The sequence below is a fragment of the Sarcophilus harrisii genome, chromosome 4 (genome assembly GCF_902635505.1).
Source record: "Sarcophilus harrisii chromosome 4, mSarHar1.11, whole genome shotgun sequence".
Classification (NCBI taxonomy): Eukaryota; Metazoa; Chordata; class Mammalia; order Dasyuromorphia; family Dasyuridae; genus Sarcophilus; species Sarcophilus harrisii.
The window spans coordinates 294942213-294966710 of NC_045429.1; the positions used below are offsets into that span (position 1 = coordinate 294942213).

Consider the following 24498-nt stretch of genomic DNA (forward strand, 5'->3'; position numbering starts at 1 on the left):
CATTCTGAATAGCTATACCAAATATAGAATAATTCTTCTGATTGATGTATGATACATAAGCAAAAATAAGCAAAACTATGTCAGCAGAGTTACAAGTTGGGTAAATTAAGGAATATCTCTACACAAGATGGAAAGTTTTCTCCTTAGTCAGGAGGAAATGATACAAGCTATCACAAGTTGGATGACCTAACTAGTCACACTCTTATTGGACAAGTGATTGGTCCAGAATAGAAAAACATTAGATTTTATTATAGAACTTTTTATGTAGTTGTGATTTCTGCCATGCTGGGCTTGATCATAGTAAGGCAAAACAAGGGTGGAGGCCCTTTAGTTAACTTCCTATAGTTAAGCAAGTTAATCTGCAGCTCACAGCTCTGGGACCTTATAAGCAGAACTTTGATATGATTCTATCAAATTGACTGATACAAATTGGAATAGAATAGGGATATAAAACGCTTTATTTCTTAAAGTTAGCATTGATATAAAGGATGGAGTGAAAGAAAGAAAGAACAGTAGGGATAAGAACTATTGCAATAGTCTAGGTATATAGTAATAAAGGGGTCTACTAAGTTTGGGGCAATTGAAAATGAAAGAGATGGACATGAGAGACATCTGTGTAGAGGTTGAATCATAAGTACTTAGTAGTTAAATATGAGATATGAGGAAAAGAAAAGAAGCACAGATAATATCAAGGTTTTGAAAATGGAAAATGAAATATTGTAATTAGGAGGAACAGGTTTAAGGGTAAAGACAATAAGCTTGATTTTAGTTATGTTGAACTTAAGATTGGAAATTTATATTGATTCAAGATTTATAAAATTCAAAGTTAAGAGAGTCCTTGGAGATCTAGTCTGAGCTGATCTGATTTCTAGGAAATGAAGGCCACTAGTCAGATTGAATTCACTGCTTTCTGAGGAATCCCATTCCACTTCTGGATAGCTTGTATTATTAGCAAATTTTCTTTACATTTGAAGCTAAAATCTGTGTTTGCAATTTTTACTCATTGTTCCTAATCTAGGCTCTAAATTCAAGAAAAACAACTCCACTGCTTCCATTTAAGAATCTTTCAAATTACTTAAAAGAGAGCTATTATGCTTCCTTTAAGGGTTTTTTTTTTTTTATTTCTAGGCTAAATATGCCCAGTGAAGAAAAAGTTTACATGTGGCATAGACTATTGTCTCTTCACCATCTTACTCATCCTTTTTTTGCACACCATGTTCCTTACTTCAAAAATATGACAATGATTAATATATAATTGGGAAGAACTATTTTTTACTTTCATATAACTTTTGAGATGCACATTATTTTTTTTGGAAAATAGAACCTTACTACTTTGTGAGCATTAGTTTGTGAGTATAAATTTCCTTTTCCTCTCCTTGCCTGAAGGAGTGTGAATGGTGACAAGACTTAAGAAAGTGACTTCTAATTGGCTGGTAACTTAATGCTAATTATAAAATTTTACCAATAGGATAGATTTTGGCAGCTAGAAGTAGGATGGAGATGACCCTGAAGAAAAAGAATAGGGGAAGATTCTGGAAAGATGATAAAGTAGGTCAGAAAATTCCAAGCTCTCCAAACAAAATAAAATTGTGCTTCAGGGAGAACAGATTGGTGAAAAACAATTAAGACTTCGGGCAAAACAGAAGTCCTCCTGGGACAATTTGAAAAGACTGGAAGACAGACCCTGGGATTGAGGTTTAACTGGTGTGAAGTGTAAACATCTCCAGGCTAGCTTTATAGAAACAGCAAGTGAAGAGTCCTGGAACTAGCTGGCTTTAGAAGTAGCCTTAGCCTTAACCTCAGGAACTTTCACCTCTCCTACATCTTGAGGAATCGGGTCTGAGTCTGAGAAGATTGAGGGAATGATCTGGGAAGATTGGCTGATAAGGAATGCCAGCTGTGTTGCTGAGACTTGGCTTTGGGCAATAAGGAGAGTGAGTAAATTTTTAAAATCTTTTGAGCTGCCCTATTGTTGATGTCAATCGTAAACATATGCTATAATTTCCCACATTAAAAAACCAAACAATTTGTCCATGTTGAGTTCCTTGAAATTAATCTTTGAAGTTGATTCATATGTTAAATTTTCTGTTAAATTCCAGTTTGGTTGATAGAAAGTCCTGAAAATCTGCAAGTTCGTTGAATGTCCATTTTTTCTTATTCATATAAGTCATAATTATTCACAATTATTCACAATATTCATAATTATAGATAATTTTGCTGGATATGAATTTTTTGGTCTCAAGCCTAGTTCTTTTGATTGTCAAGAGAAATGGTTCCAGGCCCTGTGGTCTTTTATTGTAGCTGTTGACAAATCCTATGCAATTCTAATTGTAGCTCCAGTGTATTTGAATTATTATTTTCTTGTTTCTTGCAAATTTTTCTATTTGATCTGGGATTTTTGAAATTTAATAATAATGTTCTTATATATTTTCCACAAAGGATCTCACTAAGGAGATGATAGGTGGATTTTTTCTATTTCTACTTTCTCCTCATGTTCTATCAGTCCAGGACAATTTCTTGGATTATTTCTTGCATTATTGTGTCAAGGTCCTTTTTTTTGGCCACAACTTTCAGGTGGTCCAATTATTTTTATATTTTTCCCTTCTTGATTTGTTCTTCAGATCTATCATTTTTCTTATGTTTCACATTCTATTCTATTTTTTCATTCTTTATAATGTTTTGTTATTTCTTGATCTCTCATATCTTCACTGGCTTTTGCTTGCATAATTCTAATTTTCAAAGAGTTATTTTTGTTTTTGAGACTCTTATCTCTTTTTTTAGTTGGTTAATTTTTTTTCCCCCACAATCGTCTGTCTTTTCTTGGATGGTTTTTATTATTTTTTAGTTTTTCCTCAATGTCTCTCATTTGATTTTAAAATTCCTTTTTGAGTTCTTATATAAATTCTCTCTGGGCAGGGAGCCATTTCACATTACTCTTTGGGGATAGAAACTTTTTTTTTTTTTTTTTTTTTTACTTGAGTGTCCTCCTCTGAAGATAAACTTTGGTTTCTCCCTGTTCCCAAAGTAAATTTTTATGGTTTGGTTCATTTTTCTGTGCCAATTCATTTTTTTCTTTCTTAAAATATGGTATTAGTGTAAGCACCTATAATCCTCAGCTCTCCCCTCTGACCAGGAATCTAAACTAAGAGTTCCCCACTCTAGTAAGTGCCCACAGCCAGCAGCATCCCTGCTCCACTGCCTCTGGGTTCTCACTGGTTGTGCTGGTTCCTTTTCTCCTAGGACTTCTGTGCAGCACAGCTGGACCTAGCATTCCTAAGCAGCTGAGCTTCCCTCAGTATTCCCAGACTCAGATCCCAATTCTACAAACAGTCTAGGAGGTGAAAGTTTCTGTGGTTCTTGTTGAGGCTATACATAAGACCTAATGAAATCACCAAGTGAAATAGTATAAAAGGAAAGAAGAGGGTACTTAAAACAGAACCTTGTAGGATATCTATGATTAAAGCGTGTGACTTGGATGAAAGTCCAGCAAAAGAGACTGAGACAAAAAGCAAGAGTATTGTCTTAGAGCACTATCTTGAGAAACTAGACAGAAGAGAGTATAAAGGAATAGAAAGGGATCAATAGTGCCAAACGCTGCAGAAAGGTCAGGAAAAATGAAGATTGAGAAAAGGCCATTGGATTTTGACAACGAGGAGATGATTGATAATTTTGGAGAAGGCAATTTTGGTGAAATTGTAATGTCAGAATCTGGTTTGTTAAGAGATTAAGAAAAGAGCAAGAAGGAGCAGCTAGGTGGCGCAGTGTATAGAGCACCAGCCCTGAAATCAGGAGGACCTGAGTTCAAATTTGATCTCAGACATTTAACACTTCCTAGTGTGACCTTGGGCAGCTCATTTAATCCCAATTACCTCAACAAAGGAAAAGAAAAAGAGCGAGAAGAAAATAAAAGTGGAAGCACATATGGTAGACAGCTTTTTCTTTGTTTTTTTTTTTAATAGCTTTTTATTTGCAAAACATACACATGGGTAATTTTTCAACACTGACCCTTGCAAAACCTTCTGTTCCAACTTTTCCCCTCCTTCTTCCCACCCCTTCCCCTAGATGGCAGGTAGTTCCATACATGTTAGATATATTAAAGTATATATTAAATACAATATATGTATACATATTTATACAGTTATCTTGCTGCACAAGAAAAATTGGATCTAGAAAGAAGGTTAAAAAAAAAAAAACCCGAGAAAGAAAACAAAATTGCAAGCAAACAATAACAGAAATAGTGGAAATGCTATGTTGTGGACCACACTCATGTCCCGTAGTTCTCTCTCTGGGTATAGCTGATTCTCTTCATTACTGATTAATTAGAACTGGTTTGAATCATCTCATTGTTGATGAGAGCCACGTCCATCAGAATTGATCATCATATAGTAATGTTGTTGAAATATATAATCATCTCCTGGTTCTGCTCATTTCACTTAGCATCAGTTTCTTATGAGCCTCTCCAGGCCTCTTGGAAATAATCCGGCTGGTCATTTCTTAATAATATTCTTATACCACATTCAGCCATTTTCCAATTGATGGGCATCCATTCAATTTCCAGTTTCTAGCTACTACAAAAAGGACTACCATAAACATTTTTGCACATATGGGTCCCTTTCCCTTCTTTAATATCTCTTTGGGTTATATAAATCCAGTAGTAACACTGCTGGATCAAAGGGTATGCACAGTTTGATAACTTTCTGAGCATAGTTCCAAATTGCTCTCCACAATAGTTGGATCCATCCACAATTCTATGTATCCGTGTCCCAGTTTTCCTGCATCCCCTCCAACATTCATCATTATCTTTTCCTATAATCTTAGTCAATCTGAGAGGTGTATAGTGGTATCTCAGAGTTGTCTTAATTTGCATTTCTCTGATCAATAATGATTTGGAGCATCTTTTCATATGACTAGAAATACTTTCAATTTCTTCCTCTGAAAATTGTTCATATCCTTTGACCATTTATCAATTGGAGAATGGCTTGATTTCTTATAAATTTGAGTCAATTCCCTATATATTTTGGAAATGAAGCCTTTAGCAGAACCTTTGACAATAAAAATATTTTCCCAGTTTATTGCTTCCCTTCTAATCTGTATTAAGTTTTGTTTCTACAAAAACTTTTTAACTTAGTATAATCAAAATTTTCTATTTTATGATCAGTAATGATCTCTAGTTCTTCTTTGGTCACAAATTCCTTCCACTTCCACAGGTCTGAGGGGTAAATACACATGGCACAAACTCCTATGTTCTTCTAATTTATTTATAATCTCATTCTTTATGTCTAGGACATGAACCTATTTTGACCTGATCTTGATATACAGTGTTAAGTGTGGGTCAGTGTCTAGTTTCTGCCATACAAGTTTCCAATTTTCCCAGCAGTTTTTATCAAATAGTGAATTCTTATCCCAAATGCTGGGGTCTTTGGGCTTGTCAAACACTAGATTGCTATAGTTATTGACTATTTTGTCCTGTGAACCTAACCTATTCCACTAATCAACTAGTCTATTACTTAGCCAATACCAAATGATTTTGATGACTGCTGCTTTATAATATAGTTTTAGATTTGGGTACAGCTAGGCCAGTTTCATAGATTTTTTTTTTCATTAGTTCCCTTGAAATTCTTGATCTTTTGTTTTTCAAGATGAATTTTATTGTTATTTTTTCTAGGTCAGTAAAATAGTTTCTTGGGAGTTTGATTGGTATAGCACCAAATAAATAGATTAGTTTAGGTATTATTGTCATCTTTATTTTATTTGCTTGACCTATCCAAGAGCACTTGAAATTTTTCCAATTACTTAGATCTGACTTTATTTGTGTGAAAAGTGTTTTGTAGCTTTGCTCATATAGTTGCTGACTTTCCCTTGGAAGATAGATTCCCAAATATTTTATACTATCAACAGTTATTTTAAATGAAATTTCTCTTTATATCTCTTGGATTTTGTTAGTGATATATAAAAATGCTGATGATTTATGTGGATTTATTTTGTATCCTGCAACTTTGCTAAAATTGTGGATTAATCTCTTTTTCAGGTAGATAGCATTTTCAAGGAGTTTAGCCACAATAGCAAAAGGGATATATAGGACAATAGTTAGCAGAGAGAAAAGGATCAAGTGAGGATTTTTGTTTTTGTTTTGTTTTTTAGAGAAGCTGATGTATAGGCAGAGAGAGACATTAAAAATAAGTTATAGAGTAGGGATGACAGAGGATGCAATCTTTTAGAGGAGATAGGAAGATCTAGGATCACTTGAGCAATGAGCATGAGGGGCTATTAGCTTTGGTAAGGAGTAAATCCATCTTATGTGAGACAGTAGCAAAAAATAAATGAATGATATAAAATGGGGAAGAGGTGGAAGGAGCTCAAATGGCTTAATATATATATATATATATATATATATATATATATATAAAGAGAGAGAGAGAGAGAGAGAGAGAGAGAGAGAGAGGTTCTCAACTGAGAGGATGAGAAAACAGGAAAGCACAGGAGATTTAAGCAGGGATGAAAAAAGTGTGGAAGAGGCACTATGGAGACTGGAATAGCAAATTGATAAAGCAGGTACAGACTAGCACAATGAGGGTTCAGTTGAAGTTGTGTGACATAAGCTGTAGTGGCCCCCATCAGAATGGTTATGTTTTTCTTCACTTTGATTCAACAACAAATATGTAGAAGAGAAGGGTGGAGTGATCCAAGACTGAGATTTTGCAGGGCATAATCAATGAAATACTAACAGAGCTATGGGTTAGGAAGAGACTGTAGAATTGAATTTGTTTACCTAGGAGTTAAAATGGGAAAAAAAGGAGAGAGTGGTTAATGCAGAGAAGATCATCTGGGAGAGAATTGAGGGGCAAAAGGATGGACAATCAAAGTATAAGGAATAGGGTTTAGTAAGGGAAGGCAGAAGGAGAGGTTAAAAGTCAAGAGATCAATCAATAATTATTAAACACCCACTAGGTTCCACATACTGTGCTAAGCACTGGAGATGCATAAGGAGACCGAATATAGTTTGTGTCCTCAAGGAGTTGATAATCTATTGGGGAGATTACATACAAATAAATATATATATATGAAAAAGCTATACACAGTATAAATGGGAAATATTTAATGGAAAAAGGCACCAGAATTAAAAGGAGTTTGGAAAGACTTCTTGTAAAAGATGGAATTTTAAGTGGAACTTAAAAGGAATTCAGAGATATAAATAGGTTGAGATGAAGGGGAAACAGTATTCCTGATAGAGGGAACAGAGAAAATACCTGTGGTCTAGAATAGGAAAAAGAGAAGAATACGTGGAAGACAGTGAGAGAATTTTGTATTTGCCACTGGGAGCAATAGGTACCCACTAAATTTTATTAGGTAGGAAGGTGACATCACTTATATAATTATGTTAGAATAGATCAATTTCATAATTCTTGAATGTAAAAGTGGGTTATTTTATAGGTTATGGCAAGATCAAAAGTCCAACCATCTTTGTGTACTTTGGTATCAGTGTTACATTAATCTATATAGTAATTGAATGCTATTTAATTTCTTCTATAGTTATTTTTATAAGGGATATTTTGTAGTTATTTTATGTGTATTGTTGACTGCTAGAAACCTTTTCTTCTGTTATTTGTATTACTAAGGTCATCCTGACAAATCTTCCTGACTTTCTTAAGAGATGACACTTGTTTGACCAAGTACCTATGATTAACAACATTTTTTTTTTTTTGCCAAAACTCAAATACAAATCTACTCTGTCATTGTGGGCAGTTGTAGGTGCCACTGTTGCTCACAAATGAAGTCAAGTCTGAAAAGATAGATTTGATAATAATCTGCACAAAGTTTGTAGTCGAAGTCACAGAATTTTAGATTTGACTAAGACTTTTAGCTATCTATTAAGTCCAACTCTTCATTTTACAAATGAGGAAACTGAATATTGGAATGGGAAAGAACTGACTTATCCAATTTAGCTAGGAAAATAGTGTACAGTAAGAGAAGAAACGTCAAGGATAGAATTATAGGGAAGACTCATATTTAGATATTAAAAAAAGGATGAGGAACCAATGAAGAAGACCAAGAAGGAACAATTAGAGGAAGAAAGACTAGTATAGTATCTTAAGAATTTATTAAGCCTCTAGTTTTACACAATACTTTTAGAGATATATGTAAAGAAAAACATAAGCAAAATACTTGTGCTATATTGGACAGAGATAGACTAATCAAAACTAGACAGGCTGACATAAATGCACAAAAATAAAACATACATGTAATAAAATGATGACATCAGAAATGAAAAACGAACACATATAGCATTTTTATATAATTATATGTTAAATGCCAGGTAACATTGTTAAATCTATAATTGTATTGAGAAAGTAAATATTAAGAGTTGCATATTTTGCTTAAGTGAAATTATGATAGAAGTCAAAATGGAGTTTCAGAAACTTTTATATCACTATAAGAAACCTTTATTGTAAAACATTTGACCTTCCAAAAGTTACATCCTCCACATCTCCTTCATTTTCCCTCTTCTGAGTCAGATAGAAGACAACAATCAACTTTGGCAAAACTCAGTAACAAAATTTCTTTGGTGTTGTCCCACTGAGTATAAAACAATGGCTTTCTTTTTGGCTTACTTCTAGATAGAAGATCACATGCTTCACTTCCTCTGTACGGAGACATGATTTCCAAGAGAACAGATGGTGCCAAGGAAGATGAGCATTTTACTATCACTTTGCCTTCCCATCCTGACTACAAGCAGCAGTTGCCTGAGATTAACAAAGGCAAAGATTTCATCCGGTGCTTGCCTGTCCACATCTCCAAATACATTTTAGGTAGGTCTGTGACCTGCTCTGTGTAGATATGGTAATCAAGCAAACTACTCCAGAATTAGTCTAGATTTATCCAATTTGGGATTAACTAATCTATCCTCTCTTTCAGGCCTTCTAGACAAAAAATCCTTGAACAAATGTCTTTTTGTAAGTTGGCACTGGTCTATGCTGGTGGAGCAAGTCAAGAAGGAGCAATCAACACATCAGCAAGTTCAGAATGAGATCACACTCCTTCGGGTATTTTTTTCATATGCTGTCAGGGGCTGGACTTATGCTTAATATTTTTAACTATAAGTCAATTCTCAGGAAAGGGACATGGTAGGATTTCTGTCTTCACATTCACTGTCTGCCAGATGTTACTGCTTAGTATTTATGGCCAACAAGGAAGGTCAGAAGTATGTTAAAAATGATCTGTCTTTTTTTTTTCTTAACTCAATTCTGCCATCATAACCATTAACCTATTAGAGTGATCAGAATCCATCAGTAAGTCTTGATAATTGGCAGGCAGAGTTCTTTAGTCCTCAGAAACCTCATAGTAATGATTTCCTGTCCTAGATAGAAGAAAAAAATATAACATGGATTGTATAATAAGAGGATGATACTCAATTATATCAGTTTTACATGATATGCATTTAATCTTTATAGGCTATATAGTCTGTTTTGAAGCTAAAATGTTTTTCTCTCCTCTGATTGTCATTTCTTTGTTGTTTTTTTTCCTCATTTTTTAACCCTTGATCCTAATCTGAAATATTAACTATTTCACTCTTGGAAACTTGTATGCTCAAAACAACTAAGTATGAAGAAATAATCTGGATCAGGGTGCATTTCCTATACAGATGTATTAGTAGTTTTTCTAGGCCAGTTTTGAAAACTATTCCAGGCAATTGACTGCTACGTTTTGGGTGTTGCCTTTGCTCTACCATAAAAGAGAATAAGAAACTAAAAGTAATATTATTTTATTCTTATTTCAGGAGACCTTTACGAAAGGGATGTACCCTAACTATGCCAACAAAACAGCAATCCCAGTTCCCAAGATAGCTGAAGATGAAAAAACTACACATGTAAAAAGTTCAAAATGGAAAGTGAAATCAAAGGTGTGTGTCATTTGGTTGAGGTGTTTGTTGTGCATTTCATTTTGCCACCACAAAATTGGATTAATAATTTATATGGGGAAGCAACAGAATGAATTGCAAAAATGCTGGAATTAGTTAGGATGCTTTTGATATTTGTTATTGTCACAAACCAGTTCTCTGAACTTAAATTTTAATTCCAGAGACTACTTGATTTCTCATTTACAAAATGAGGTAATATTCCAGAGACTACTTGATTTCTCATTTACAAAATGAGGTAATTAAACTATAATTTTTAATACATGTTTAGGAAACAAGTATATTATGATAATAAGAGACATTTATATAGTACGTTATACAAATCATCTCATTTGAAGCACATAACTGTGTGAAATAAACATTACTGTTGCCATTTTATATATGAGAAAACTCAGGTTCATAGAGGTAAAATTATTAGTCCAATTTCACACAACTAATGAATGTTGGAGATAGGATTTAAAGCAGCACAAGAGATCCAAGACAAAAAGCAATATTAACATAAAATTAAAATTCTTCTTAACCTTTCAAACAGAGGTCCTGTGGTTGGTAAGTCCATAAGAAGTAGCTTGCCTGCACAAGTGTAAGGAGTCATTTGTTCATTTATTTAATAAATTTTAAGTATTTATTACATATGTAACACATTAGAGTTGAGTACAAATATAAATAAGTACAGTAATATTAATAATAAGTAAGTACAAATATAAATAAGAATTCTTATCTGCAAGAAGAGAAAAAACATATATATGTATATAAAAATAACAATATATTCAATATATTTATAGCAAAGATACAAAAGTAAAGGAATAAGTATATGCATTTCTTGGGCCTTTGAGATGCCTTCAGTCATTGAGAGAAATCCTTAAATTATATAAGGTTTTGTGTGAACAGTGGTACAGTGAATAGAGTTTGGATTTTCTAGACTTGGAATCAAAAAGACTTTAGTTTAAATATGTTCTTATAGTGAATGCCCATCAACTGGGGAATGACTGAATAAGTTATAGTATATGAATGTAATGTAATATTATTGTTCTCTAAAAAAAAGATGAGCAGACTGATTTCAGAAAAGCCTGGAAAGACTTACATGAACTGATGCTGAGTGAAGAGAACAGAACCAGGAGAACATTGTACACAGTAACTGCAAGATTATGTGATGATCAAATACAATAGACTTAGCTCTTCTGAGCAATACAGTGATCCAAGATAATTCCAATAGACGTGGGATGGAAAATGCCATTCATATCCAGAGAGAACTGTGGAGACTGAATGCAGCAAAGCCTACTACTTTTCACCTTTTGGGTTTTTTTTTTCTTTTTGATTTCTTGTGGTTTTTTTTCCCCTTTTATTCTGATTGTTTTCTTTTATAACATGACAAATATGGAAATATGTTTAAAAGTGTTGTACATGTATTACCTATATCAGATTGTTTGCTGTCTTGGGAAGGGAGGAGGTAAGAGATGGAAAGAGAAAAATTTGGAAGTCAAAAATCTTACAAAAATGAATGTTGAAAACTATCTTTTCATGTAATTGAAAAAATAAAGTAATACTGAGAAAAAAGAAACAAATATGGTCTCATATTTATTAGCTACATGACTTTGGGCAAGTCATTTAATTTACATATATGCCTCTGTTTTCCAATCTATAAATTGAAGATGTTAATCATAACATCTACTTCACAAGATTGTTGGGATCAAATGTAATATGATGTGTAATAAATGTAAAATCTTTAGCAGACATTTTCTATTATTATTGTTAATGTGAAGCCACCATATATATGCAGTGTTGTATAGGTGTACTTTTAGTAGGCCAAATTTTAAACAGGAGAAAAAGCAAAAGCAGATTGACATAGGAAATGGAGGAGAGGCATCTGCAGAGATGGTCAGAAAATAGGATAACCAGTGGATGGGAATAGCAGGTGCAGCTATGAGAATGGTGGCAGAATGGGGAAAAAAAGGCTGTGCACAGACCTTTTCTGCAATTTGATAATAACATTGCATCATGGCCAGAGATTTCAGTATTTCTAACATGAGCTGAACAGTTACCTTTACCATGCTGATTCCAGAATGAAAGATAGATAGCTGTCAGATTTCAAGTTGAAACACTAATCCATCTCTTTGAATTTATGTGTCCTTCTCTCATTTTGTAAATTACAGAGGGAAATTGAATTGAGAGTTGACTCAGAATTCTACTGGAGTCATGTAGGGATGGTTGGCTAAAATTTGTTCAACTTCCAGGGTGTTATTCTGTGATTGTTCAACTGACTGCTCTTTTGCTTTAAATTCATGCCATCAGCCATAATCTAGCAGATTATTTGGATTTCTCATATAGGTTCAAGGGAGGGAAAGGTGAGCATTTTATACAATAATAGCAAGATCATGTGATGATCAACTATGACAGACTTACCTCATTTTAGCAATATGGTGATCTAAGACAATTCCAATAGACTTTGGATGAAGACTGAATGTAGATGAAAGCATAGTTATGTGTTTTTTCTTTCTTGTATTTTTTCCCCTTTTGGTCTGGTTTTTCTTGTACAACATGACAAATATGGAAATATGTTTAAAAGTGTGGTACCTATATAATTTATATCATATTTCTTGCTTATCTTGGGGAGGGAGGAGGGAAAGAATGGAGGGAGCAAAAATTTGGAACACAAAATATTACAAAAATGAATGTTGAAAACTATCTTTTCATGTATTTGAAAAATTAAAATATTATTAATAAAAAAGAAATATGGTGGCATATCAGTGCAACAGATTAGGTAAACAAGACATGATAGTAAATGGCCATGAAAATCTAGTGCTTGATAATACAAAGACTCCAGTTTCCAGAATTAGAACTCACTATTTGACAAAAACTTCTGGCAACAAGTGTGGCAGAAAGTAGGTATAGACCAACATCTTACACTGTATATGAAGACAAATTCAAAATAGATACATGATTTAGACATAAAGGGTGATATCATAAACAAACCAGGAGAGCAAGGAATAGTTTATTACATCTATGGGCAAGTAAAAAATTATTGACCAAAAAAGAGATAAAAAACATTATATAATATGAAATGGATAATTTTGATGATATTGAATCTAAAAGATTTTGAATAAGCAAAAGCAATGCAATCAAGATTAAAAGGGAAGCAAAAAGCTGGGAGACAATTTTTAAAACAAGTGTCTTACATAAAGGCTTCATTTCTCAAATACAATGAGAAATAAGTCAAATTTTTAAGAATACAAGTCATCCCCTAATTGATAAATGGTCAAAGGAAACAAATAGGCAATTTTCAGGTGAAGACATCAAAGCTATCAATAGTAAAAGGAAAAAATGTTTTAAAATACTATTGATTGGAGAAATGCAAATTAAAACAACTCTGAGGTACTACTTCATATGTATTAGACGGGCTAATATGACAGAAAAGGAAAAGGATAAATGTTGGCGAGGATGTGAAAAAATTGGAACATTAATATATTGCTGGTAGAGTTGTCAACTGATCTTAAACATTGTGGAGAGCAATTTGGAACTATGCCCAAAGGGCAATCAAACTGCAAACATTTTTATTCAACAATACCACTACTAAGTCTGTGTCCCAAAGAGGTCATGTGGGAAAAGATCTATATGTACAAAATTGTTTATAGCAGCCTTTTTCATGGTAGCAACAAACTGGAAATTGAGGTAATATTCTTCAGTTGGGGAATGGCTGAATAAATTGTGAATGGTAATAGTGGAATATTATTGTGCAATAAGAAATGATAAACAGGCAGATTTCAGAAAAACCTGGAAACTCTTACATAGACTGATGCAAAATGAAATAAGCAGAACCAGGAGAATATTGTATACAATAACAATAACAGTGTATAATGACCAAATATGAGCAACTGAATTATTCTTAACAATATGCAATTTTCCAAGATGCTATCCATATCCAGAGGAATAACTAATGGAGCCTAAGTGAAGATAAAAGTATACTAATTTCTATACTAATTTCTTTAATTTTTTGTATTTTTTCTTTTGGTCTGTTTCTTTTTTCACAACATGATTAATGTGGAAATATATTTTATATGATTGTATATGTACAACCTATATCAATTTAGTTACCATTTTAGGAAAGGGAAATAGGAGTACGGGAGGAAGACAGAAAAATTTGGTTCTCAAAATTTTTTGAAAAATATATGTTAATGGGACACAATATATTAGTTGGTAGAGCTGTGAACTGATTCAACCATTCTGGAGGGCAATTTAGAACTATGCTTATAGAGCTATAAAATTGTGCATACACTTTGATCCAGCAGTAGTACCACACTAGGTCTGAATCGCAAAGAAATTATAAAGGAGGGAAAAGGACCCTCAGGTGCAAAAATATTTATAGCAGTTCTTTTTGTAGTTGCAAAGAATTAGAAAGTGAGTAGATACCCATCAATTGGGGGAATGGTTGAATATGATATGTAAAAGTAATGGAATATTATTGTTCTGTTAAAAAAAAATGATGAGCAAACTGATTTTAAAAAGGTCTGGAAAGATTTACATGAACTGATGGTGAGAGAAACAAGCAGAACCAGGAATACAGTCTACACAAGTAGCAAGATTATGCAATGATCAACTATGATAGACTTGATTCTTTTCAGTAATCCAAGGCAATCCCAATAAACTTTGAATGAAAACATCATCTGCATCCAGAGAGAGAACAATGGAGACCAAATATAAATCAACATATGTTATGTTAATTTTTTTTTCTTTTTCTTCTGCTTTATTATTCTCTTTTGGTTTTTCTCTTTTGTTCTGATTTTTCTCTCCCAACGTAATTCATAAGGAAATATATAATAAAAATGAATGTACATATATAACAAAAAAAGTCATTTTTACATGTAACTGGAGAAAATAAAAACAAAAAAATTAGAGTTCAGAAACCTTCCACCTGCCCCCCCAAAGAATGAATGTTAAAAATGGTCTTTACATGTAATTGGAAAAAAAAATCAAATATTTTAGAAAACAATTTGAGATTTCCCCAGATTGCCAAAGGGGTCTATGACACATAAAAATTTGTGAGAACTCCTGGTCTAGAGGATCAGAAAAGGTAGAAAATCCTGTCCTAGTAGTTTGGTGGAGGTAGGGTGGGGGGGTTGTAGAGGCTTGAAAAGGGAGCTTTTTTCAAGTAGAAAAGGAATTCAGAGGCAGTCACTTTCACTTTCCTGCCTAATACTGTTATAGTAGGGGTCCTTAAGGAAAGCATTGATAAAATCGAGACACATTGATAACAAAACCTGGTCTTCCACACTCAGGATTAGGACTGCCTAATCCTATAATAAGGTCTAGTGTATACTAAAGGTGCAGAGCTGATGACACCTCACTATAGATTGACCAAGAATATTTACCAGTGACCTAATTGTTATTTGATGAATATACATTAGATTGGTATGAACTACATGAAAAAACACAGGAGCAGATTATAAGAATATTAAAAAGACAATGAAGGACACAGAAATTGGAACAAAAAATTAAATATGACATATGAATGTAATATGTGCTTTGTTGTCACAATAAATTTTGTTGTTTTGCCTATGACCTATTTGGTTTAGAGTGTGTATGTATATATTGTCATTCTTTATGTGACATTTATCCAGTTAATGCCTAAAACTATTGCGTGATGCTATGGATTATAAGTAAGAATTAGGTACTTTGCCTGTAAATGTTAAATGATAATTTATGCATTTATATTTACAGAGCTGTTGATGTACTTTATACAATATGAAAGAATTATGAAATTTTATTGGGGGACACGTTTCCCTGAAATGTATTTTCCAGCAGTTTCTGCTTCCAGCATTTCCATCCAATAATGATTGGATGCTTCAGTGCCTAAATATCATGAGGTTGGCCATTTGTGCTTGTGTGAAATAGAATATGAAGATGCAGGAGCAAGTTAACAAAGATGCAGAAAGCAAGAAGACAAGAGAGAGCGAGAGAAAGTGTGAACAAGAGAGAGTAAGAAAGAGTGAGAATGAGAGAGAGAGAGAGAAAGAGAGGAAGGGAGGGAAGGAGGGAGGGACGGAAGGAGGGAGGAAGGGAGAGAGAAAGAGAAAGTGTGGAAAAGATGCACAGTTGCCCTAGTGATGGCCACATCTCATCCTGTCAGGGTGTTACTGATAGTTTCTTGTGCCTTTATCTGATTGACTTGGGGGCTAATGTGGGAAATTCATGACAGACCAATGAGTTCTTTTTCCCGTTCTTGATGACAATTCACTTGACAATGTATACCTATGCAGTATAGTAAACCTCAGTTTTCATCTAGAATGCTATAATTTCAAAGCTCTGGAAGACATCCATTCAGCAGTGAGACACATTGCCAGCCCCAGCACTGAGAGTCAGGCCTTTAATATTTACTGATGGCTAGATACAGTATTTCTTAGTTTGCAGTGCTATGCAATAAAACAATCCTGAGGAGCTGCAGCAAAGACCTCTTAGCTATGCATAACCAAGGGTCAAGAGAAAAGAAGAAGGTAGTTTGGAATGGTTTCAGTGATTAAGGGCTTTCTTTGGGAACTATTTTAAATATTTTTGAACCCTTGAATGCATAGATTCTCAAGATAGAACTCAAGATAGAATAATAGTACTATTATACAAAAAAGTTAGAAGATAAAGTTGAATCCCATTGTTTTTAGCCAGAGACATTCCAAAGTGTCTGATTTTTTTGTAAAATTATTTGAGCACTATTTGTACAAATCCATAGGTAATAGCTCCATATGAAATTATTAAAGGAGAAATTAGGTGAGCAGGTTAGTATAATTAATATATAGTTTCTAAAGATATATTGTACCTCTATGTTTAGGACAATCCTTAGCTTTTGATTCTAATCTCATTTAAGATAACCACAATTCCTTCACTAGGTCCATAATAACCTTTTACTAGCTAAATTTCAAGCCTTTTCCAACTTAATTAATATGGACCATCAGTGTGGTATGCTCTTGTTCTAGTCAAGACTTTATTAAAAAGGAACTAAAAATCTTAACCTTTTAACTCTTGTTTTTTCTCTTTTTAGGTTGAATTCAATATATGGTCAGCATACCAGAGTCAGGAGACTATAACAGTCCAAATGGAAGAGAGAAATGTCTTTTGTGGCAACTATAATAGCTATATCCTTTTTGACAAGTATGTACTCAGGCAGAATATAACCTGCAGTATCCTTTGAATCCAAGCAACTCCAAACACTATCACTTCTTGGGTGAAATAAAGTAGAAAGTACATATAAACAAGCCTTGGGCATGGAGCATTTTTTAGGAATGAGGGTAAGAAAAAATATTGTAACAAGAGAAAGGGAAACTAACAATACAAGTATGAAATTCAAATTTAAATTTAAAAAAAGTCTTTAAAGAGAAGAATTCAGACAAGCATATGCATACCTTTTGAGAAAAATAAATACACAATAGTCATAAAATTATATTTTGGACAAGGACATATTATTAGAATTAATGATAGTATTTGAAACTCTTCAATGGCAGGGACAGATTTATTTTTGTCATATTTCTAGGGTCTAGTACGTGTCTGGCACATAAAAAGAATAAATGCTTGTTGGTCAATTTGGAAAACTCCTCTTACTATGATGTAGTAGATAAAAACTGGACTACTAGTCAAGAAGATCTGAGTTTGAATCCTGCTTTTTGACATAGTTTAGCTGTTTTACTATCAGCAAATCATTTAACCTATTTGAAGTTCAGTTTCCTCATCCATAAAATGAGGAATACTTCACAATAATATTTATAATACCTACTTTACAGGGCTGTTATGAGACTCAAATGAGATAAGTAGAGTTCTTTGCAAATTTTAAAGCATCCTGTAACTGTCATTGTTACTGTTATTATCACTACAAATGTTCAAATCATAGGCTAGATGATCAATTTTTAGGAAATGCTGAAAAAGGTTCTTCCTGCATCAGCAAGGCTGGATGGATAGGTAGATGGGTAGATGACTCTTTAGCTATGTTTCAATTTACTTTTTATTACACCTTAGAATCTGCAGGATACTTGTGTCTCTTTTTAGCTACATAAACATAATTATTTCTCTGAAAGATTGTGACATTGCAGAGGTGGGATAAAAGCAATAGAGAAGACTAATGCTATGTCTATTTTATATAATATATATGATAACAAATGGCATACTTGAAACATGGAAAAATGGAATTGCTTCTGCTTCCACTAGATTTTGGAGGTAGTTTCCTTTATGCTGCTTGCTTTAATGTCATAACACTTCTAGTTAGATAGTCATCAATACACATAGACATCATTCTGTCTCTCATGTTCCCTAATCTTATGGCAAGCCATAGATTTTCCCAATTATTTCATTCAATGGAAATATATTGAGGCCAGGCAGTATTTCAAAAGAAAATAAGTTTCTTGACGTTTGGAACATTTAGGCCAAATGTGTCTGTTTTGTAAAGAGACAGGCTAAGGGAGAACCCTTAGGAATAGGGATAGAGGAGGACTATCACATCTTTGCTATGAGCCTTAAAATTTCTAGGCCTATAGCATCTTGTCTCATATCCCAGGGAAGGTGAAAAGGTGACATGTTTCTTAGTCAGGAGGGAACTTGCCAAGAATTTCAAGAATCCCCAAAACTGGGGATCCGCAGTCAAGGAAAGTTTGCTGAGTGTGAAACCTTCCTAAGTGCTTGGGGGTGTCCCAGCTATAGGATAGGGATATAAAAAGGGATTACCTTAACAAGGAGAATGTAAACATTGGGATCCCTTGCATGGGGCCACCAAATGGTGGTGGTGGAAGATACTAAACAATGTTAGGGTACCTAGGTTGGTGTCACAGGTATGACAAAAGAATTCACAAATTCAGTTTGTCTCCAAATTAAGGGAAAAAGATGTATTGATGCTACTAACAGTAGGCTAACTACCAGGAGCAAGAAAATAAATTTGTAGGGAACAGTTAGAGAAAGCAGATGCTTCATGTCACTGATATGCTAATTTTAGCATAGAGGGTTAGAAGTGGAGTTGAAGAATGGTCTGGTTCAGATTTTGGGCACAGGTGCAGTATAAATAACTCTCTCTAGGAGTTATTCTCTAGGAGTGAGGGAAAAGGAAAGGGGGGAAGAACCTTCTAGGTGTATTTTTAGGCCTGAAACATCACTAGGTCAAGTGGTGGACACCCAATTTTGTTCTGTGCCTGCATTAACTTTAAGCATCTCATTATTGTTGCTCATTTGTCTCAGAAACTCTGTTATCAAAGACCAATAGACTGTTACCTGACAGGCAGCAATACGTGTGGCCTTAGAATGCTTGTCAGAAGTAAATCATTTGTAACTAGGTAACTCCCAAAGATGACCTTAGGAGTTACTGCAACATTCTCCTTAGGAGCTGTACCACTTCACAATGAACAAATTCTCTGCATTGAAGTCTTTATTGCCAAGTATTTCCCTTTTTCTAGATAGCCTTTGCAGATCTCCTTTGCAGATAATGGATTTGTTTTTTCTATTTAAATCAAGGTGGGATAATTCCAGAATTATTCACTTTTGTGGTGGAGAATTTGTTGCAATGACTGCCAATCGGAAGATACTGCTGCTGGACATTAATCAAAAACACAAAGTACCTACTTATTTTCAAGGACATGCAGGGATTGTTCAGGCACTCCTACTCTGTGAGAAAGAATCTTTTGTTTTGAGTGGAAGTAATGATTTGAGTATCAGGTAACTGGTCCCAGTGATAACAAAAACCAACAACCATTCTGTGTCCAATTTTATTTACTATCTGATAGCAAATTTGGTGCTGAGAAAGATTAGTATAAATAAAGTTCTCATTGTAATAGGCTCTAAGAAAATGCAGCTAACTAGTTGTTACATTGTGATATAACTAAAAAAAATGAGATTCTTGGAAACACCAGATAGGGAAAATTGGATTTCTACCTTAAAACTGAATAATTAGTTTCAACTTATGTAGTGCTTTGCTATATACTTTACTATACATTATCTCTTTTGATGAATCCCAATGAATTTTTACACTAAATAATGATGTTATTATAATCATTATATATAATATATATATTGCATATATAATATATGCATATATAATATATTGCATATATAATAAAATAAATAACATAATAACATAAATAATAAAAATGTTATAAGAAGGAATTGAGGACTAGAGAGATTTGCCTAGGATCACATTGCTAATTAGTGGAAAATGTGAAACTTGAAACCAGATCTTCTATTTATATGAATTGATACAAACTGAAATGAGCAGAACCAGAAGAATATTGCCTACAGTAACATTACTATTGTATATCAATAAATAACTCAATTATCCTCAGTAAAGCAATGATTCAAGATATTAAATTGTGGTGAAAAATGCTATCTACCTCCAGAGAAAGAAATGATAGGGTTTGAATGTAGATTGAAGTAACCTTTTTAAAAAATCTTTGTTATTCTTATTTTTTAAAGTCTGTGTTTTCTTTTGCATCATGGCACATGACTACACATAAGTAATTTATGTCAAATTATTTGCCTTCTCAACGAGCAGGATAGAGAGGGAAAGATTCACAATATGATTTTTAAAAGAAATGCTAAAAATTTTTGTTTACATGTAACTGAGAAAAAAAAAAACTGAAATTCTCCTCATTACCCTGCTCCTCCAAAAGAAATCAGATCTTTTGATTCCAAGCTGAATACTTTTTTTATTTCAGCATAAGTCAGGAACAAGTGAAAAGACAAAATCATATAATTGAGAGTGAGATGGGACTTTGGGGATTAGATCATTTAATCCTCTCTTTTTACAAATTAGGAAACTGAGTTTACATAATTTGCCAAAGTTAGGGTAGGAGCAGTAGGTTTTTCTGATTCCATATTCAGTGAATTATCAAGGTTGACTCATTTTTTTTCAAGAATGAAGTTACTAATACTTGTCCCTAAAATATTGTAAAATTTACATGAAGCATTTGGAGATTCTTAAGAGAAATTTTTGTAGTTAGTTCTTATCTGAGGATCAGCTTCTTCTTAAACCAAGACCTTAAATATTAAATTTGTTATTGATAATTTATCAACCTAAAGAAATCTACTAAATATTCTCTTGTAAAACCTTTAAAATGTTCTTTTTCATTTGATTTTTGCAGATATTGGAATATTGAGACTGGAATGTGTACAAAAATCTTTAATGGCCATACAGGCACTATTACTTGCTTGGATTTATATGAGACTAAACTTGTATCAGGATCAAAGGATTGCCAGGTGAAAGGTCAGAAATACATACTTTCAATTGGTCTTTCAAATAAAATTTCCAAATATTTTGTGGTCATAATACTTTCAAGCTTGTATAATTTATATAGATTCTCCCTAAATTATAACCTTCCATTACTTTGATTCAACAAATAGCAATTAAGCAACAATTTTGTGCAGCATTCTGTGGGAGGACTGGGAGAGGAACAAAGTTTAGACAGAATATAGTCCTTACCCTCATGGTTTTTATATTTTAGTAGGGAAAGAAGTCAGATATAGGTAATTATAACATGTACGATTATTTGGTACCTGAATCTTATGAAATGATGCTTTAGATTCATAAAATCATAAAATTTTAGAGTTAGATTTTGAATTTATCACCTTCTAAGGTTTTCATCGTAACTGGTACACATACATATGATACACAATTAAAAATACATTTTATGATATACAAGTTCACTTTTAATTTCCCCTTTTGCTAGACTTGCCTACCTGGCCATAGTTATGGCCACTTTGGACAGTAAAATAGGAAGGACTAGAAGCATCAGGGTAAAGCAAGACACAGGGAGGGCAAGACAGTACTTGGGATCTGAGCAGGTGATGGCAGATGCATGTAAATTAGCACTAGGCTTCTGAAGTTGGGAAGTGGCAGATTCTGAGAGATAATCATAGAGTTTTAGTTCTGGAAGAGATATTAGAACCTACTTCCTCCTTTTTAGAGGTTCAGGAAATTGAAAACTATGGTTTCCTGCTTTCGAGAGCCCCCAAGTTGGGGTGATTAAAATATACCTTCCTAGTAGAGAAGTGATGAGGTGGGACTCCCGAGGATGGAAGGCCTAGAGCCCTTAGAGAGATGGGGAGCCCAACCAGACATTGTTAGCAGGTTCCCTCTGGGTTGAAGAGTCTTATACCTTACCCAGAGTTTCCCCACTGACTGTGACTCTCTACAGAAAACTAAAGAGGTTAAATTATTTGCTCAAAGTCATATTGCTAATAAACACCAAAATGACTTAGAATTAAATTCTTGTTCCATTAACTCTTGTTGTTTGTCTTTCATTCTCAAAGAGGACCATGACTGATGTCATAGAGGTGATGCCATGATATGCAAGTTAGTTGTTGGAGTTATGTGAGGGAGGCTGTGTGAGTTCACCTGCCTCACTTTCCCCTCCAGAGCCATCTGGGTCCAGTGGCCAGATATAGATCAGGATGAGTGGAGACAGTTCTGGATGCCATGGGAGATCTTGGCCTTTTCAAGCTAAGGCTTTTAGCAAGTGTCAAAGCTCTTACTGTTCACTTGCCAAAAAAAATAGACTATAATTTTTAATTCCAAGTCCAAGAATTGTGGGGTTTTTTAGGTTTTACTTTAGTTCAGAAACCCTTTTTATAGGAAAGACATAAATTTTATCTTTGTTTTAAAAATAATTAACAACCCTTAGCTTTTCATCACTTTCATTTTCATATTTATTCCATTTCTCATGCTCTGAAGGCATTCCTTGTGACAATTTTTAAAAAATTTATTCTTTTTTAAACATTTCTTTTTAAGATTTTTGAGTTCTAGATTCTCCCCCTTATTCCCACCCACACTAAGAAAACACATATGAAATCATACAAAACATTTCCATAAAAGTCAAATTGTGACAGAAAATATATCTCCCACCCTAATGAAAATAAAAACCCTCAAGAAAAATTAAGTTAAAAAGAAAGAACTAGAAAAGGCTTCAATGTGTATTCAGATACAATCAGTTCCTTTTCTGAGTATAGATAACATTTTCCCTTATAAATCCTTCAGAGTAGTTGTGGATTATTGTATTACTGAGAATAACAAAGTTATTTACAGCTGGCTATCCCAGAACATTGCTATTACTTTGTATATAGTATATTTCAGTCTGTCATGGAGGGCTTTCCAGGTTTTTTTGTTCCCTGAGAGCATCCTGCTTATCATTTCCCAGTGAAAAATAATATTCCATCACAAACACACACCACGGTCTACTGATCTAGTTCCAAATTGATGGGCATCTCCTCAATTTCTAATTTTTTGTAACACATTTTTTTAAAATAAAGAGAAAAATGTAGTTTTGGAAAACCAATGAACACATTAACATATTAATTAAATCGTATAGGATATGCAATGTTTTTCATTCTGCAGAGAAGGGAAAAATACATTTTCTCAGCTCTTCTTAGGGAAGCTCATTCATTGTAATTACAAAGAATTCAGTTTGTCATCATTGCTTTTTCCTTTCCACTTACGTTGTTGTAATCATTGTAAATATTGTGGTTTCTATTTGTTTTTTCCATTTAATATATCTTTCTGTACACACTTCAGTGATCATTATAATCATTATTTCTTAGACCACAGTACATTTTATATATATTATATACATATATAAGCATTCAGTCAGTTAATGAATAATCATTTATTAAACTCCTACTATGTACCAGGAGATGTGCTAAGTGCCAGAAGTACAAAAAGAAGCAAAAGAGAGTCCTTGCCCTCAGGGAGCTCAAAATCTAAAAAGGGGAAAACAAGCCTCTCCAAAATGTACCAACAAGCTATATACAGGAACAATAAAATACAATTGAAAGAGGGAAGACATGAGGATTTGAGACAGGTTTCCTGTAGATGAAATTTTAGTAGGGATTTGAAGGAAGGAGAGAATTCTAGGCTTGTAGATAACCAGAGAAAATATCCAGAGCTGAGAAAAAGTATCTTGTTCAAAGAATTGCAAGAAAACAAAACAAAAAAACAAAACAAAAACAAAACAAAAACCCCACAAAAAATAAACTAAAAAGACCAACCCCCCCCCCAAAATAACAACAACAACAAAATCCCTGTGTCAGTAGAACATAGAGAATGTAGTAAAATGGAGAAAGACTAGAATTGGAGAAGATGGGAAGGCTGGGTTATGAAAGTGTCTGAATGCCAAAAACGTTTGTATTTGATCTTAGAGAGTTAGAGAGCCACTGGAGTTTATTGGTTAGAGGAAGAGGAAAGAGGAGCATGTGATATAGACTGGAGCTTTAGGAAAATCACTTTATTATCTGAATGGAGCATGAATCAGAATGGGAAGAGACTCAAGACAGTTAAATCCATCTGTAGTCTATTGCAGTAATACAGGTATGAGGTGATGACAGCCTGCACTAGACTGCTGACAGCATCACTGAAGAGGAAGCATATTCAAGAGATGTTGCAAAAGTGAAAACAACAAACATTGGCAACAGATTGGATGTGGAGATGAGAAATAATGAGTTAAGGATGGTATGAGGCATGACTTGACTGATGAAGGGTCCTAAACCTGAAAGTCAGATCTGAGTGGTCTGATAGAAGAAGAACCAGGAAAAAACAGTGTTTCAAAAATCTTGAGAATGGAGTAGCAAGGAGAAGAGGTGAA

At 33.7% G+C, this 24498-nt stretch overlaps 1 protein-coding gene across 2 annotated transcripts in view; it reads left to right on the top strand.

Moving 5' to 3' along the window:
• The window catches only part of CDRT1 (CMT1A duplicated region transcript 1), a 96084-nt gene that overhangs the window by 27079 nt on the left and 44507 nt on the right, over positions 1–24498 (top strand). For both annotated transcript variants that reach the window (XM_031968424.1, XM_031968425.1), the window contains exons 3-8: positions 8616–8807; positions 8914–9041; positions 9776–9898; positions 16938–17047; positions 19385–19585; positions 21007–21128. In XM_031968424.1, coding sequence (XP_031824284.1) covers positions 8616–8807; positions 8914–9041; positions 9776–9898; positions 16938–17047; positions 19385–19585; positions 21007–21128 — 876 coding nt within the window. The remainder of the gene's footprint in view (positions 1–8615; positions 8808–8913; positions 9042–9775; positions 9899–16937; positions 17048–19384; positions 19586–21006; positions 21129–24498) is intronic.